The sequence below is a fragment of the Ranitomeya imitator genome, chromosome 8 (genome assembly GCF_032444005.1).
Source record: "Ranitomeya imitator isolate aRanImi1 chromosome 8, aRanImi1.pri, whole genome shotgun sequence".
NCBI classification, from domain to species: Eukaryota; Metazoa; Chordata; class Amphibia; order Anura; family Dendrobatidae; genus Ranitomeya; species Ranitomeya imitator.
In genome coordinates, this window is record NC_091289.1 from 194,095,154 (window position 1) to 194,112,126 (window position 16,973).

General features: G+C 46.5%; 1 protein-coding gene across 1 annotated transcript in view; it reads left to right on the forward strand.

Annotated features, from left to right (window-relative positions):
* The first annotated feature begins 1,454 nt into the window (after positions 1-1,454).
* The window catches only part of ST6GALNAC3 (ST6 N-acetylgalactosaminide alpha-2,6-sialyltransferase 3), a 225,296-nt gene continuing 209,777 nt past the window's right edge, over positions 1,455-16,973 (forward strand). The window contains exon 1 of the mRNA XM_069738303.1: positions 1,455-1,603. Coding sequence (XP_069594404.1) covers positions 1,586-1,603 — 18 coding nt within the window. The 5' untranslated portion in view covers positions 1,455-1,585. The remainder of the gene's footprint in view (positions 1,604-16,973) is intronic.

A 16,973-nucleotide genomic window follows, 5' to 3' on the forward strand; every position in this document is an offset into this window, starting at 1 on the left:
TACAGCACTGGGGGAGTATATACAGTAGTGGGGGCTATATACAGCACTGGGGGACTATATACAGCAGTGGGGGCTATATACAGCGCTGGGGGACTATATACAGCACTGGAGGACTATATACAGCACTGGGGGAGTATATACAGCACTGGGGGAGTATATACAGTAGTGGGGGAGTATATACAGCGCTGGGGGACTATATACAGCACTGGAGGACTATATACAGCACTGGGGGAGTATATACAGCACTGGGGGAGTATATACAGTAGTGGGGGAGTATATACAGCGCTGGGGGACTATATACAGCACTGGAGGACTATATACAGCACTGGGGGAGTATATACAGCACTGGGGGAGTATATACAGCACTGGGGGAGTATATACAGTAGTGGGGGAGTATATACAGCGCTGGGGGAGTATATACAGTAGTGGGGGAGTATATACAGCGCTGGGGGGCTATATACAGCGCTGGGGGACTATATACAGCACTGGAGGACTATATACAGCACTGGGGGAGTATATACAGCACTGGGGGAGTATATACAGTAGTGGGGGAGTATATACAGCGCTGGGGGACTATATACAGCACTGGAGGACTATATACAGCACTGGGGGAGTATATGCAGCACTGGGGGAGTATATACAGCACTGGGGGAGTATATACAGTAGTGGGGGAGTATATACAGCACTGGGGGAGTATATACAGCACTGGGGGAGTATATACAGTAGTGGGGGAGTATATACAGCACTGGGGGAGTATATGCAGCACTGGGGGAGTATATACAGCACTGGGGGAGTATATACAGCACTGGGGGAGTATATACAGTAGTGGGGGAGTATATACAGCACTGGGGGAGTATATGCAGCACTGGGGGAGTATATACAGCACTGGGGGAGTATATACAGCACTGGGGGAGTATATACAGCACTGGAGGACTATATACAGCACTGGGGGAGTATATACAGTAGTGGGGGAGTATATACAGCACTGGGGGACTATATACAGCACTGGGGGAGTATATACAGCACTGGGGGAGTATATACAGTAGTGGGGGAGTATATACAGCACTGGGGGAGTATATGCAGCACTGGGGGAGTATATACAGCACTGGGGGAGTATATACAGCACTGGGGGAGTATATACAGTAGTGGGGGAGTATATACAGCACTGGGGGAGTATATACAGTAGTGGGGGAGTATATACAGCACTGGGGGAGTATATACAGTAGTGGGGGAGTATATACAGCACTGGGGGAGTATATGCAGCACTGGGGGAGTATATACAGCACTGGGGGAGTATATACAGCACTGGGGGAGTATATACAGCACTGGGGGAGTATATACAGCACTGGGGGAGTATATACAGTAGTGGGGGAGTATATACAGCGCTGGGTACCGTGGCCTGAGCCCCATGTGACCGGGGGAGGCGCCGCGCTGGCTCCGGGCCACTGGCTCTCACTGCGGGGAGGGAGGTGGCGCCGCAGCCGGGAAGCAGAGCTCGGTACCCGGCCACTGATGGCCGCTGCTGGGGCTGAGCTGGAAGGAGCGGTCGCCTGATCCTGCGGGAGGATCACCGGGAGCGGAGGACATGGCCGGCATCCTGAAGGTAACCGCTGCGGCTTTGTTAGAGGACGGAGGGAGACGGGGAGGAGACGGGGACTGCGGAGCTCCTGCCGGCTGTGGCTGCGGGACGTGAGTGATGGGGGCAGGATGGACGGAGACTGACGAGGATGACAAGGGGGAGTGTGAGTGTGTGATGAATGAGCGGAGTATCAGGGTGAGTGTGAGCACAGTATGAGGGGTGAGTGTGAGCAGAGTATTGGGCGAGTGTAAGCGGAGTATGAGGGGCGAGTGTGAGTGTGTGATAGATGAATGAGCGGAGTATCAGGGTGAGTGTGAGCGGAGTATAAGGGATGAGCGCAGTATGAGGGGTGAGTGTGAGCGGAGTATTGGGCGACTGTGAGCGGAGTATGAGGGGTGAGTGTGAGCAGAGTATTGGATGAGTGTGAGCGCAGTATGAGGGGTGAGTGAGCGCAGTATCAGGAGTGAGCGGAGTATGAGGGGTGAGTGTGAGCAGAGTATTGGGCGAGTGTGAGCAGAGTATTGGATGAGTGTGAGCACAGTATGAGGGGTGAGTGTGAGCAGAGTATTGGATGAGTGTGAGCGCAGTATGAGGGGTGAGTGAGCGCAGTATGAGGGGTGAGTGTGAGCAGAGTATTGGGCGAGTGTGAGCAGAGTATTGGATGAGTGTGAGCACAGTATGAGGGGTGAGTGTGAGCAGAGTATTGGATGAGTGTGAGCGCAGTATGAGGGGTGAGTGAGCGCAGTATGAGGGGTGAGTGTGAGCAGAGTATTGGGCGAGTGTGAGCAGAGTATTGGATGAGTGTGAGCACAGTATGAGGGGTGAGTGTGAGCAGAGTATTGGATGAGTGTGAGCACAGTATGAGGGGTGAGTGTGAGCGCAGTATGAGGGGTGAGTGTGAGCGCAGTATGAGGGGTGAGTGTGAGCGCAGTATCAGGAGTGAGCGGAGTATGAGGGGTGAGTGTGAGCAGAGTATTGGGTGAGTGTGAGCAGAGTATTGGGCGAGTGTGAGCGCAGTATGAGGGGTGAGTGTGAGCAGAGTACTGGGCGAGTGTGAGCGCAGTATGAGGGGTGAGTGTGAGCGCAGAATCAGGAGGAGTGAACGGAGTATGAGGGGTGAGTGTGAGAGTATTGGGCGAGTGTAAGCAGAGTATCGGGTGAGTGTGAGCGCAGTATCAGTGATGAGCGGAGTATAAGGGGTGAGTGTGAGCAGAGTATTGGGCGAGTGTAAGCGGAGTATGAGGGGCGAGTGTGAGTGTGTGATAGATGAATGAGCGGAGTATCAGGGTGAGTGTGAGCGGAGTATAAGGGATGAGCGCAGTATGAGGGGTGAGTGTGAGCGGAGTATTGGGCGACTGTGAGCGGAGTATGAGGGGTGAGTGTGAGCAGAGTATTGGATGAGTGTGAGCGCAGTATGAGGGGTGAGTGAGCGCAGTATCAGGAGTGAGCGGAGTATGAGGGGTGAGTGTGAGCAGAGTATTGGGCGAGTGTGAGCAGAGTATTGGATGAGTGTGAGCACAGTATGAGGGGTGAGTGTGAGCAGAGTATTGGATGAGTGTGAGCGCAGTATGAGGGGTGAGTGAGCGCAGTATGAGGGGTGAGTGTGAGCAGAGTATTGGGCGAGTGTGAGCAGAGTATTGGATGAGTGTGAGCACAGTATGAGGGGTGAGTGTGAGCAGAGTATTGGATGAGTGTGAGCACAGTATGAGGGGTGAGTGTGAGCGCAGTATGAGGGGTGAGTGTGAGCGCAGTATGAGGGGTGAGTGTGAGCGCAGTATCAGGAGTGAGCGGAGTATGAGGGGTGAGTGTGAGCAGAGTATTGGGTGAGTGTGAGCAGAGTATTGGGCGAGTGTGAGCGCAGTATGAGGGGTGAGTGTGAGCAGAGTACTGGGCGAGTGTGAGCGCAGTATGAGGGGTGAGTGTGAGCGCAGAATCAGGAGGAGTGAACGGAGTATGAGGGGTGAGTGTGAGAGTATTGGGCGAGTGTAAGCAGAGTATCGGGTGAGTGTGAGCGCAGTATCAGTGATGAGCGGAGTATAAGGGGTGAGTGTGAGCAGAGTATTGGGCGAGTGTAAGCAGAGGATCAGGGGTGAGTGTGAGCGCAGTATCAGTGATGAGCGGAGTATAAGGGGTGAGTGTGAGCAGAGTATTGGATGAGTGTAAGCAGTATGAGGGGTGAGTGTGAGCACAGTATCAGGAGTGAGCGGAGTATGAGGGGTGAGTGTGAGCAGAGTATCGGGCGAGTGTGAGCGTAGTATGAGGGGTGAGTGTGAGTGGAGTATCTGATGACTGTGAGTTGAGTGTCTGGTGGTTATAACAGGGCAGTGTTAGGTCAGAGAATATTTAGTGACTGTGAGCAGAGAAGATGAGTTATGGGAAGATCAGTATGCAGATGAGTGTAATCCATGAGTCAGGACTCAGGCAGTAATGTGAGTGTGAACTGAGTGTATGACTGGCGAGTGTGAGCAGAAAGTGTAAGGGTATGTGCACACGTTGCGGATTTTGCTGCGGGTCCGCAGCGGTTTCCCATGCGTTTACAGTACAATGTAAACTTATGGGAAACGAAATCCGCAGTGCACATGCTGCGGAAAAAAACGTGTGGAAACGCAGCGGTTTACATTCCGCAGCATGTCAATTCTTTGTGCGGATTCCGCTGCGGTTTTACACCTGCTCCAATAGAAAATTGCAGGTGTAAACCCGCAGCGGAATCCGCAATAGAAACCGTGATAGATCCGCAGGAGAAACGGCAGCGGTTTTGCACTACGGATTTATCAAATCCGCTGCGGAAAAAATCCGCAGCACTCACAGGTACGTGTGCACATACCTTAAGAAGTGAGTGTGATGTGAGTGGAAGCTGAGTGTAAGTGATTTAGGGCCAGGGGTCAGCTGAGTGTATGATGGGCGAGATAAGTGATGTGAGTGTGACATGAGCTGAGTGCAGAACGTGCTGTGAGGTGAGTGTCCATTTACCAGATGTAGTGGTGAGTGTGAGTGAGCTCAGTGTGCAAAGTGTGAGCTACACGAGTAACAGGTTCCTGCTCAGATCATGGGAGGTGTACAGTATTTGAGCGCACTGTACAGAAAGTGTGAAGTTACTGCATGACCTCCGTGTACCCGAGTATGAGCGGAGTATGAGATCGCAGAGTGAGTGACTGTAGGATCGTGTGATGTTCCTGGAAAATAAAATCTGATATCGTTGCCAATTTTAAAGCAAAAATGTATAAAACTAATCAGCTGTTTTGGTCTGGATTAAGTGACATCCTACCAAAAACTGAAGTATTGGCAGGTGTGAGTGTGAGTGTGAGCCTGGTGCATCTAAGTGTCTGCCTACCTTTTCTACAGCGCTGTACAGAGATCGCCGTCACACATCACACCCTGTCCCCAATATGGAACAAGCGAACAAAGTGCGAGTGAGTGTGAGCATTATAGGAGCGTGAGGTCGGTGTATGGTGAGTGCAAGATTAAGGCCACGTTCACACGCTCAGTATTTGGTCAGTATTTTACATCAGAGTGGAACAATCAGAGGAAAAGTATAATAGAAACTCGTCACCACTTCTGTATTTATCACCCTTCTGGTTACAAATACTGACGTAAAATACTGACCCAATACTGAACGTGTGAACGTGGCCTAACTTTTACTGGTGGATGCAAACGAAGGCTGAGTTCACACGACGGTAAAAAATTGTTAAATTTTCATCCAGAAAAAAATAAGATTTTTCATCTGTGCTGTCATCCACGTGTCGTCTATGAGCAGTCCTTACTCTGTGCATGTGTCCTGTTTTCATGCATCAGTATTTATTATAATATTATATTTTACAAGACAAATGTATCCATAAATATCAGATGATCATTATGGGATCTGATTTTTTTTTTAGCGTGCACCCATTGACTTGAATAGGCAAGACTCATCCGAATTATGGGAGAGTATAGTGCACGCTGCGATTGTTTTCACTCGGACGCATATTCCATATAAAGAAAACTAATCAGTCCTGTTGATGTCCGCGTGAGGTCAATTTCTTTCCCAGACAGCACTCAAACCAAAAATACAGTTGTGTGAAAGTACAGTGAGTGTGAGCTTAGTATATCAGTGGTGAGCACGGTGTATCAGAGGTGAGCGTGAGCTTAGTATATTAGTGGGGAGCACGGTGTATCAGAGGTGAGTGTGAGCTCAGTATATCAGTGGTGAGTACGGTGTATCAGAGGTGAGTGTGAGCTTAGTATATCAGTGGTGAGCACGGTGTATCAGAGGTGAGCGTGAGCTCAGTATATCAGTGGTGAGCACGGTGTATCAGAGGTGAGTGTGAGCTTAGTATATCAGTGGTGAGCACGGTGTATCAGAGGTGAGCGTGAGCTCAGTATATCAGTGGTGAGCACGGTGTATCAGAGGTGAGTGTGAGCTTAGTATATCAGTGGTGAGCACGGTGTATCAGAGGTGAGTGTGAGCTTAGTATATCAGTGGTGAGTACGGTGTATCAGAGGTGAGTGTGAGCTTAGTATATCAGTGGTGAGCACAGTGTATGAGAGGTGAGTGTGAGCTTAATCTATCAGTGGTGAGCACGGTGTATCAGAGGTGAGTGTGAGCTTAGTATATCAGTGGTGAGCACGGTGTATCAGAGGTGAGTGTGAGCTTAGTATATCAGTGGTGAGCACGGTGTATCAGAGGTGAGTGTGAGCCTAGTATATCAGTGGTGAGTACGGTGTATCAGAGGTGAGTGTGAGCTTAGTATATCAGTGGTGAGCACAGTGTATGAGAGGTGAGTGTGAGCTTAATCTATCAGTGGTGAGCACGGTGTATCAGAGGTGAGTGTGAGCTTAGTATATCAGTGGTGAGCACGGTGTATCAGAGGTGAGTGTGAGCTTAGTATATCAGTGGTGAGTACGGTGTATCAGAGGTGAGTGTGAGCTTAGTCTATCAGTGGTGAGCACGGTGTATCAGAGGTGAGTGTGAGCTTAGTATATCGGTGGTGAGTACGGTGTATCAGAGGTGAGTGTGAGCCTAGTATATCAGTGGTGAGCACGGTGTATCAGAGGTGAGTGTGAGCTTAGTATATCAGTGGTGAGTACAGTGTATCAGAGGTGAGTGTGAGCCTAGTATATCAGTGGTGAGTACGGTGTATCAGAGGTGAGTGTGAGCTTAGTATATCAGTGGTGAGCACAGTGTATGAGAGGTGAGTGTGAGCTTAATCTATCAGTGGTGAGCACGGTGTATCAGAGGTGAGTGTGAGCTTAGTATAATCGGTGGTGAGTACGGTGTATCAGAGGTGAGTGTGAGCTTAGTCTATCAGTGGTGAGCACGGTGTATCAGAGGTGAGTGTGAGCCTAGTACAGTGGGGCAAAAAAGTATTTAGTCAGTCAGCAATAGTGCAAGTTCCACCACTTAAAAAGATGAGAGGCGTCTGTAATTTACATCATAGGTAGACCTCAACTATGGGAGACAAACTGAGAAGAAAAAATCCAGAAAATCACATTGTCTGTTTTTTTATCATTTGTTTTGCATATTATGGTGGAAAATAAGTATTTGGTCAGAAACAAACAATCAAGATTTCTGGCTCTCACAGACCTGTAACTTCTTCTTTAAGAGTCTCCTCTTTCCTCCACTCATTACCTGTAGTAATGGCACCTGTTTAAACTTGTTATCAGTATAAAAAGACACCTGTGCACACCCTCAAACAGTCTGACTCCAAACTCCACTATGGTGAAGACCAAAGAGCTGTCAAAGGACACCAGAAACAAAATTGTAGCCCTGCACCAGGCTGGGAAGACTGAATCTGCAATAGCCAACCAGCTTGGAGTGAAGAAATCAACAGTGGGAGCAATAATTAGAAAATGGAAGACATACAAGACCACTGATAATCTCCCTCGATCTAGGGCTCCACGCAAAATCCCACCCCGTGGGGTCAGAATGATCACAAGAACGGTGAGCAAAAATCCCAGAACCACGCGGGGGGACCTAGTGAATGAACTGCAGAGAGCTGGGACCAATGTAACAAGGCCTACCATAAGTAACACACTACGCCACCATGGACTCAGATCGTGCAGTGCCAGACGTGTCCCACTGCTTAAGCCAGTACATGTCCGGGCCCGTCTGAAGTTTGCTAGAGAGCATTTGGATGATCCAGAGGAGTTTTGGGAGAATGTCCTATGGTCTGATGAAACCAAACTGGAACTGTTTGGTAGAAACACAACTTGTCGTGTTTGGAGGAAAAAGAATACTGAGTTGCATCCATCAAACACCATACCTACTGTAAAGCATGGTGGTGGAAACATCATGCTTTGGGGCTGTTTCTCTGCAAAGGGGCCAGGACGACTGATCCGGGTACATGAAAGAATGAATGGGGCCATGTGTCGTGAGATTTTGAGTGCAAACCTCCTTCCATCAGCAAGGGCATTGAAGATGAAACGTGGCTGGGTCTTTCAACATGACAATGATCCAAAGCACACCGCCAGGGCAACGAAGGAGTGGCTTCATAAGAAGCATTTCAAGGTCCTGGAGTGGCCTAGCCAGTCTCCAGATCTCAACCCTATAGAAAACCTTTGGAGGGAGTTGAAAGTCCGTGTTGCCAAGCGAAAAGCCAAAAACATCACTGCTCTAGAGGAGATCTGCATGGAGGAATGGGCCAACATACCAACAACAGTGTGTGGCAACCTTGTGAAGACTTACAGAAAACGTTTGACCTCTGTCATTGCCAACAAAGGATATATTACAAAGTATTGAGATGAAATTTTGTTTCTGACCAAATACTTATTTTCCACCATAATATGCAAATAAAATGTTAAAAAAACAGACAATGTGATTTTCTGGAATTTTTTTTTCTCAGTTTGTCTCCCATAGTTGAGGTCTACCTATGATGTAAATTACAGACGCCTCTCATCTTTTTAAGTGGTGGAACTTGCACTATTGCTGACTGACTAAATACTTTTTTGCCCCACTGTATATCAGTGGTGAGCACGGTGTATCAGAGGTGAGTGTGAGCCTAGTATATCAGTGGTGAGCACGGTGTGTCAGAGGTGAGTGTGAGCCTAGTATATCAGTGGTGAGCACGGTGTGTCAGAGGTGAGTGTGAGCCTAGTATATCAGTGGTGAGCACGGTGTGTCAGAGGTGAGTGTGAGCCTAGTATATCAGTGGTGAGCACGGTGTATCAGAGGTGAGTGTGAGCCTAGTATATCAGTTGTGAGCACAGTATATCGCCTGAGTATCAATTTAGTTGATCATTGGTGAGCCCTTTAAATAACATTGCAATTAATCTTTCCTCTGTTCTTCAGCCACTTTGGACCACCCCTTTAATTCTAATGTCCCTTTTAAGAAGCTATAGAGTGTTGTTTGTGTGCCTGGATCAGGAGATTAGCGGCTGAGATCAGGAGATCATCAGATTTTCTGTGCTCTATACTGCTGACCCTTGGAAGGGTTGAATGAAAGGTTACGAGTTATGTAAGAAGTGAGGGTCCCGACCCCTCCAGGATCTTGCTCACAGGATTATATGTTTCCTTGCATACATCTGGAGTACATGTGATTAAATGTACAGATGGCGGCCATGATTGAGTCTGTTCTTGTGATTGCTGATTTCAGGGGTCGGGGGTCCGGTCAGCTTCAGAACAGCGCCTACATGCTGGATAGCAAAGAGCTTGTAAGTGCTGCGCTCCTCGCCTGTGAGACCGGCTCCCCCTGTACACGGCATGGGCAGTCAACAAGAAAATTACAGTTACCTCCGTTCTTAAGAACAAACAGGTTTTTTAATGAGAGGTGAACTGCAAAATCACACGTGTTTATCAGCACTTTGCTATTTTACCCCTTCAAGACGATGAGACAACTCCTTAAGGCCAGTCTCACATGTCCAGATAATTCCGGTACCGGAAAAATCGGTACCGGAATTATCCGTGTCCGTGTGCTTACCGTGAACATCAGTGTGGCACACGTGCGGCAGCCGTGTGCCACCCGTGTGCCAACTGGGTACCACACGGACCGTGCAGGAGACAGCGCTACAAGTAAGAGCTGTCCCCTGCATCTGGTGCTGAAGCCGCCATTCATAACTTCTCTCCAGCAGCGTTTGCTAGAGAGAAGATATGAAAAATCCTTTTTTTTTTTTTTCGTGTTTAAAATAAAGATCCCTGTCCCCACCCCCCTCCCACCCTCTGTGCGCCCGGCCGCTGTTACTAAAATACTCACCCGGCTCCCTCGAAGCGTCCTCTCCGCGCCGCACCTTCTCCTGTATGAGCGGTCACGTGGTGCCGCCCATTACAGTCATGAATATGCGGCTCCACCCCTATGGGAGGTGGAGCCGCATATTCATGACTGTAATCGGCGGCACCACGTGACCGCTCATACAGGAGAAGCTGGCGCTGAGAGAACGCTGCGAGGGAGTCGGGTGAGTATTTTATTAACAGCGGGCGGGCGCACAGGAGTGGGAGGGGGGTGGGGACAGGGATCTTTATTTTAAACACAAAAAAAAAAGATTTTTCATATCTTCTCTCCAGCGAACGCTGCTGGAGAGAAGTTATGAATGGCTGCTTCAGCACCACGCTGGGGGGACAGCGCTTGCAGTAGCGCTGTCTCCTGCACGGCACACGGACTGCTGTCCGTGTGCGGTACGTGTTTTACACGGACCCATTGACTTTAATGGGTCCGTGTAATCCGTGCGCTCCCACGAACACTGACATGTCTCCGTGTTTTGCACACGGACACACGGTCCGTGAAAACACGCTGACATGTGCAGAGACACATTGATTTTAATGTGTCTACGTGAGTCAGTGTCTCCGGTACGTGAGGAAACTGTCACCTCACGTACCGGAGCCACTGACGTGTGAAACCGGCCTAAAGTAGCGCTCCTCACAGTCTAAGGCCGGCGTCACACTCAGCGTAGGAAAATACTGTCCGTTATTTACATGCGTAATACGCAGAAATGATCCCAAAACAGTGATCTGCATGTCATCCGTAGGCAGGGTGTGTCAGCGTATTTTACACATGGCATCCTCCGTATGTGATCCGTACTGCGTTGTTTTCTCGCAACCTTGCAAAATGGACATAGAATGGATCCATGGGCTCAAATATTCAAGTATTTCAATAAAATACATTTTTCCTAATTTGTGTGTGTTTTATTAACCATTTACTACTACTGGATTAATAATGGATAGGTGTCATAATTGACGCCTCTCCATTATTAATTTGGCTTAATGTCACCTTACAATAGCAAGGTGGCATTAACCCTTCATTACCCCATATCCCACCGCTACACGGGAATGGGAAGAGAGTGGCCAAGTGCCAGAATAGGCGCATCTTCCAGATGTGCCTTTTCTGGGGTGGCTGGGGGCAGATGTTTGTAGGCGGGGGGGGGGCAATATCCATGGACCCTCTCCAGGCAATTAATATCTGCCCTCAGTCACTGGCTTTACCACTCTGGCAGAGAAAATTGTGCGGGAGCCCACGCCAGTTTTTTCCGTGAATTATCCCTTTATTTTAACACCTAGAGCCCCCAAATTTTGCACACAGAGTCACTACATTAGTAGTGAGGAATATGTAAAAAAATAAGGGATGTGAAATGGTTTACTGTATGTATCCATGTCTCATATCCTGTCGGGTTTGATAAGGAGAAATTAAAAGCCGGCAGTTGAATTACCGGCTGTTATGCTATCTAGTGCTGTATTAAATATATGTATATATATATATATGTGTGTGTGTGTGTGTGTGTGTGTGTGTGTCTCACTGACACTGGATTTTTTGCGCAATACGCTGACAAATGCAGCATGCTGCGATTTTCTCAGCCCGTAAAATACGGCTGAGAAATATACGGCAGATAGGAGCTGCCCCATAGAGGATCATTGGTTCGTGTGGAATGCGTAGTTTTTGCGCCTCTCATACGCCCGTAACACTCTCTAGTGTGACCCCGGCCTAATACTGCACCACCAGTCCTGCCAATAACGGGCAGCCTAGTTGTTGAGTTATTTGTTCATTTCCAGGAGGAATAACAGATGAACGGCCAGAGTGAGGATCATCAGACCTCCTTTCATCTACTAATGGTGGTCTATGCCTAAACATGAACCATCACTGTTAAGGAATTCCTTAAAGGGATATGCTCAAGTTTGGAAGTTATCCTATACTGTGGGATAGAGGATAACTTCCTTATCAGTGGGGTTTGTCTGCTGGGACCCCCACTAATCCCAAGAACTGGGGCTCTTCGATTGGAGCAGTGGTCCGTCAAGTGCTCTACCGCAATGGGATTTCTGAAGACCAGCAGCGATTCGCTATCCCTGGTGGTTCCTTAAGAATGAACGGATGCACAGGATCACACACCGCCCCACTTTTTGGGATTGATGGGGGTCTCAGCGGTCGAACCACCAATGATAGGGGAATAACCTGGGAATACCCCTTTAAGATAAGAATGTGACATTGTACTTTGTACATTCTAATTATTTGTCCATTTTTTGGATCTCTTTCCTCCAGTCCTCGGCTGCACTTCATGTCCTGATCTTAGTTATCACACATCGATCGTCCGTCCCCCCGCACCGCTCTCTTCTGGTCACCTCTCTCTTTCACTAAATTTTTAAATGGTCTGAATCCCCCATCTAACCTAAAAACACTAACTGGAGCCATCGGAGCCGAATTATCTCCTCTCCCCCCTAAACCCCCCCCCCACTACTGGGGATAAAACCTCATCACAAGTGATACAATGTCACAACTAACAACATCAACAGATACTTTGTATCAGGATTGTGGAAATCACACGATTAAAGGGCCGGTTACCGACTCAACGCTGGTCCTTGGTGAATGTGGATGGTCAGGACCCAGCAAAACCCTCCAGCGGCCATTGCTCTCCATAGAGCACCACAGCACCTCTGTTTCATTGGTCTTGGGGGGTCCCGAATTGTTGACCTCGCTACTTAGAATTTGAGGGACTATGGTTGGCAATCAATGTTGGCCCCCTGACAACTCCTTACGAAAAGACCATCAGTGTATGTTCCTAGAGACCAGGCTTAAAGGCAAAGTTTCTGTGCACATAGACCCCTGTATTAGTGCCGGGATCCCCTCTATCAGCGCCTCTGGCATCGCTGGACCGGTGGTCGCCGCAGTCATCACCACCGCCCGATACCGCCAATCTGGCAGAAGGGTCTTGTTTTCTGGGTGTGCGGGAGGTCGTCCCTTTTTTGGGACCCAGGAATGGGTAGTAGCGGGCGATTCCGGGCTGTTATAGGACCACGTGCCCACGTTAACGGTATCTGTGTTCTTGGGGGCAGAGCGGTTTTTCACTTCAGGTCGTTTTTTCTAGTCTGACGTGGCTGATAACAGTGAGCAACAGTGAGCAGAGTATTGGGGCATGTGGATGGTCTACAGATGCCAGAATAAGCGATAATAATGGAAGACCCTTTATAGGGCGCAGCTGATGGCCCGGACCCCCACGTCCCGCCACCACATGCTCCCGGTGCTCACTGACAGGCGGATGGTTGCAATCATCAGGGCAGACATGTTACTACACAAGGGGAGAGTGTCCTGTGTGACCACATTGTGCCTGTGCTCCAGATGTAGGGGGGCCGCAGCCTGGAGCAGGGTCTGGCTGCCAAAATCCGCATTAACCCCTCACTCGCCAATGCTCAGCAGCCGCTATAGATGTAAAGGGGAACAGTCTGTGGATTACATGTTATATTGTGAGCGCTTTATACAGGCCTGATACAGAAGTGAGGCCCAGAAGCCCCCTGTGCCGTCTCCGGACCCTCAGGCTGGGTTCACCCAAGCATGGGATGTTTGCTGCCATATTAAGGCCAAAATCCTGCTGCGTTGAGCTCTTCCTTTAGGTCGGGTCATTAGATCCAAACTGAGGCACAAGATGGGATATTGTCATTTTTAACTCCTTCCTATTTTTTCGTAAATTATCACAAAACCTGTGTAAAGGTAATCCATACATTTAGGGGAAGTAAATCTCTGTAACCCTTTAAGGACCTGGACATTTTTTTTATGTAAATTTTCTATCTATTTATTTTATTTCTTTACCATTATTAAACCATTATTTATTTTTTTTGTATTTTTTATTCTATTTAGTCCCCTTCGGATCATTGCGCGTCTTGTACACATCAATCCTCCATGTTTGTAGCGTATGCGACAATACCACAGTGCTGAACTATCTAGTGAGATTGGCGGTCTCCTATGAGAGACCACCAATATGGCCAAAACGACACCTGGATTGTTCCACTTAAATGTTGCTGTCAGAGATTGTCAGCAGCAAACTCACATGTAAAGCGCTCTGGAATAATAATAAATAATAATCATAATTAAAGGGATAAGCAGTGATCGGAGCGAGCTCTGGTTGCTGCTGTCAGAGGTGGATGTTGGCTGTGATACACGTCTCCTACGTCCGCTCCATACACCCTGCACCCAACGTGTCATGTACCGGGCAGGGATAAAGGGGGGCCCTAGCCGTAGGTCCTGGGGCCCCATAGACTAGAATCAGGGAGGCTCCATGCAGTGATTGTGGATGGGGGCTGGGTGGGGCGTGGGACAACTTTTCATGCGCTTCCATAACTTTCATTATTCCACACTTTGTGTTTCAGTCTCAACACTTCAAGATCTCTGCTTGCTGTCAGTGAATTATAACTTTCCAGAGGACGAAATTCTGTACAGAATTAACACTTCCCGCCATTGTATCCAGTCTGCACAATCCTGTATAATCTGAACAGTCTGGTCCTCAGGCTGACGCTTTTTACCTACACTGATACATTGTAGCAAACTGTCAGCAGAGGAGAAGGATTAATTTTGCTGCTTGTGACTCTTTGTCTTGACTGGACACATCTGGATAAAATCAAAACAGTTTCTCCATTCAGCCACAGTAAGCAGAGATCTTAACAGTTCTGATAAAGGAAAAATACAGAATTCTCACAGAATTAGAATATTATCAAACAGTGAATGTCGTATATTCTATAGAGTCGTTACACACAGAGTGATCTATTCCAGGTGTTTATTTCTGTTATCTAGTCCATTCTGCACCGGTTCCTGATCCGTCGCCGCATGGAAACGTTCTAGGTTCTAAGTTTACATTTCCTTCTTTACATTTTTCTCACCCTCAGCGATCAGCGAGTTATCACCTATCCGTTACCCTGCCATTTTGGAGGGGCAGCAACTTTCATGGCAGACTGTCATCTGTATAGAATACATGGCTGCCCTGAGTTTGCAGCTCTAAACTTTGGTTTATGAGGGGGTTCATGATCAAAGAGGAGAGAAATGCATATATACCCCTGCCCAAAAAAATGTTCAGGAGCTGGACAGGATTCTAAAAACATGGCTGATTTCTTCTATAAACAGCGCCACGACAGTCCGCAGGTTGTATGTGGTACTGCAGCTCACAATTCAATTTCAAAGGAGCTCATATTTTTGGGACACTAAACCTTTTCTGTGAGTTGCGTTTTCTCCTGATATCAGCCATGAAAATCCTCCCACGTAATTGTGATCTTCTCTCCAGCGCTGGGATCCGCCGGAGACCTGTTACATAACGCCGCCGCACTTTTCTACGCCCATGACTTTCGCTTCAACAGCACTTTAAGGCATCTTTTACTGTGGACACCATGATAATAAGCGCTGTCCTTATTTCGGAGCCAGACTTTATGAATTGTTTCCATCGTTAAAATTAATTGGGAGTAAAGTGATAAAAAAAAAATAGAGTCTGTGAAGACTCAGCGTTTCTCTCCGTACAGTGACAGGACATGGCAAAGAAAACCGCCGAAGCGAAGAGACGCGCGCACGTTATGTAACATCTCAGCCTTACAAAAGGTCTGTGCGAGTGATGAACGGGGCGCAGAGCAACGCTTGTCTCATTATCTCTGCAAGTCAACCTTCCTCTTAATTTGTGAATTCATATAATTCCAAATCATCCGGTAAACTAAAAGAAAACGCACAGGACGCTCTGCAGAAGAACTTCATGTATATATTCTGCAGGAGCAGTATTATAGTAGTTATATTCTTGTACATAGGGGCAGTATTATAGTAGTTATATTCCTGTACATAGGGGCAGTATTATAGTAGTTATATTCTTGTACATAGGGGCAGTATTATAGTAGTTATATTCTTGTACATAGGGGCAGTATTATAGTAGTTATATTCTTGTACATAGGGGCAGTATTATAGTAGTTATATTCTTGTACATAGAGGCAGTATTATAGTAGTTATATTCTTGTACATAGGAGCAGTATTATAGTAGTTATATTCCTGTACATAGGGGCAGTATTATAGTAGTTATATTCTTGTACATAGGGGCAGTATTATAGTAGTTATATTCTTGTACATAGGAGCAGTATTATAGTAGTTATATTCTTGTACATTGGAGCAGTATTATAGTAGTTATATTCTTGTACATAGGAGCAGTATTATAGTAGTTATATTCCTGTACATAGGGGCAGTATTATAGTAGTTATATTCTTGTACATAGGAGCAGTATTATAGTAGTTATATTCTTGTACATAGGAGCAGTATTATAGTAGTTATATTCCTGTACATAGGGGCAGTATTATAGTAGTTATATTCTTGTACATAGGAGCAGTATTATAGTAGTTATATTCTTGTACATAGGAGCAGTATTATAGTAGTTATATTCTTGTACATTGGAGCAGTATTATAGTAGTTATATTCTTGTACATAGAGGCAGTATTATAGTATTTATATTCTTGTACATAGGAGCAGTATTATAGTAGTTATATTCTTGTACATAGGGGCAGTATTATAGTAGTTATATTCTTGTACATAGGAGCAGTATTATAGTAGTTATATTCTTGTACATAGGGGCAGTATTATAGTAGTTATATTCTTGTACATAGGAGCAGTATTATAGTATTTATATTCTGGTACATAGGAGCAGTATTATAGTAGTTATATTCTTGTACATTGGAGCAGTATTATAGTAGTTATATTCTTGTATATTGGAGCAGTATTATAGTAGTTATATTCTTGTACATAGAGGCAGTATTATAGTAGTTATATTCTTATACATAGGAGCAGTATTATAGTAGTTATATTCTTGTACATAGGAGCAGTATTATAGTAGTTATATTCTTGTACATAGGGGCAGTATTATAGTAGTTTTATTCTTGTACATAGGGGCAGTATTATAGTAGTTATATTCTTGTATATAGGGAGCAGTATTATAGTAGTTATATTCCTGTACATGGGGGCAGTATTATAGTAGTTATATTCTTGTACATATGAGCAGTACTATAGTAGTTATATTCTTGTATATAAGGGCAGTATTATAGTAGTTATATTCTTGTACATGGGGCAGTATTATAGTAGTTATATTCTTGTACATAGGGGGCAGTATTATAGTAGTTATATTCTTGTACATAGGAGCAGTATTTTAGTAGTTATATTCTTGTACATAGGGGCTGTATTATAGTAGGTATATTCTTGTACATAGGGGGCAGTAT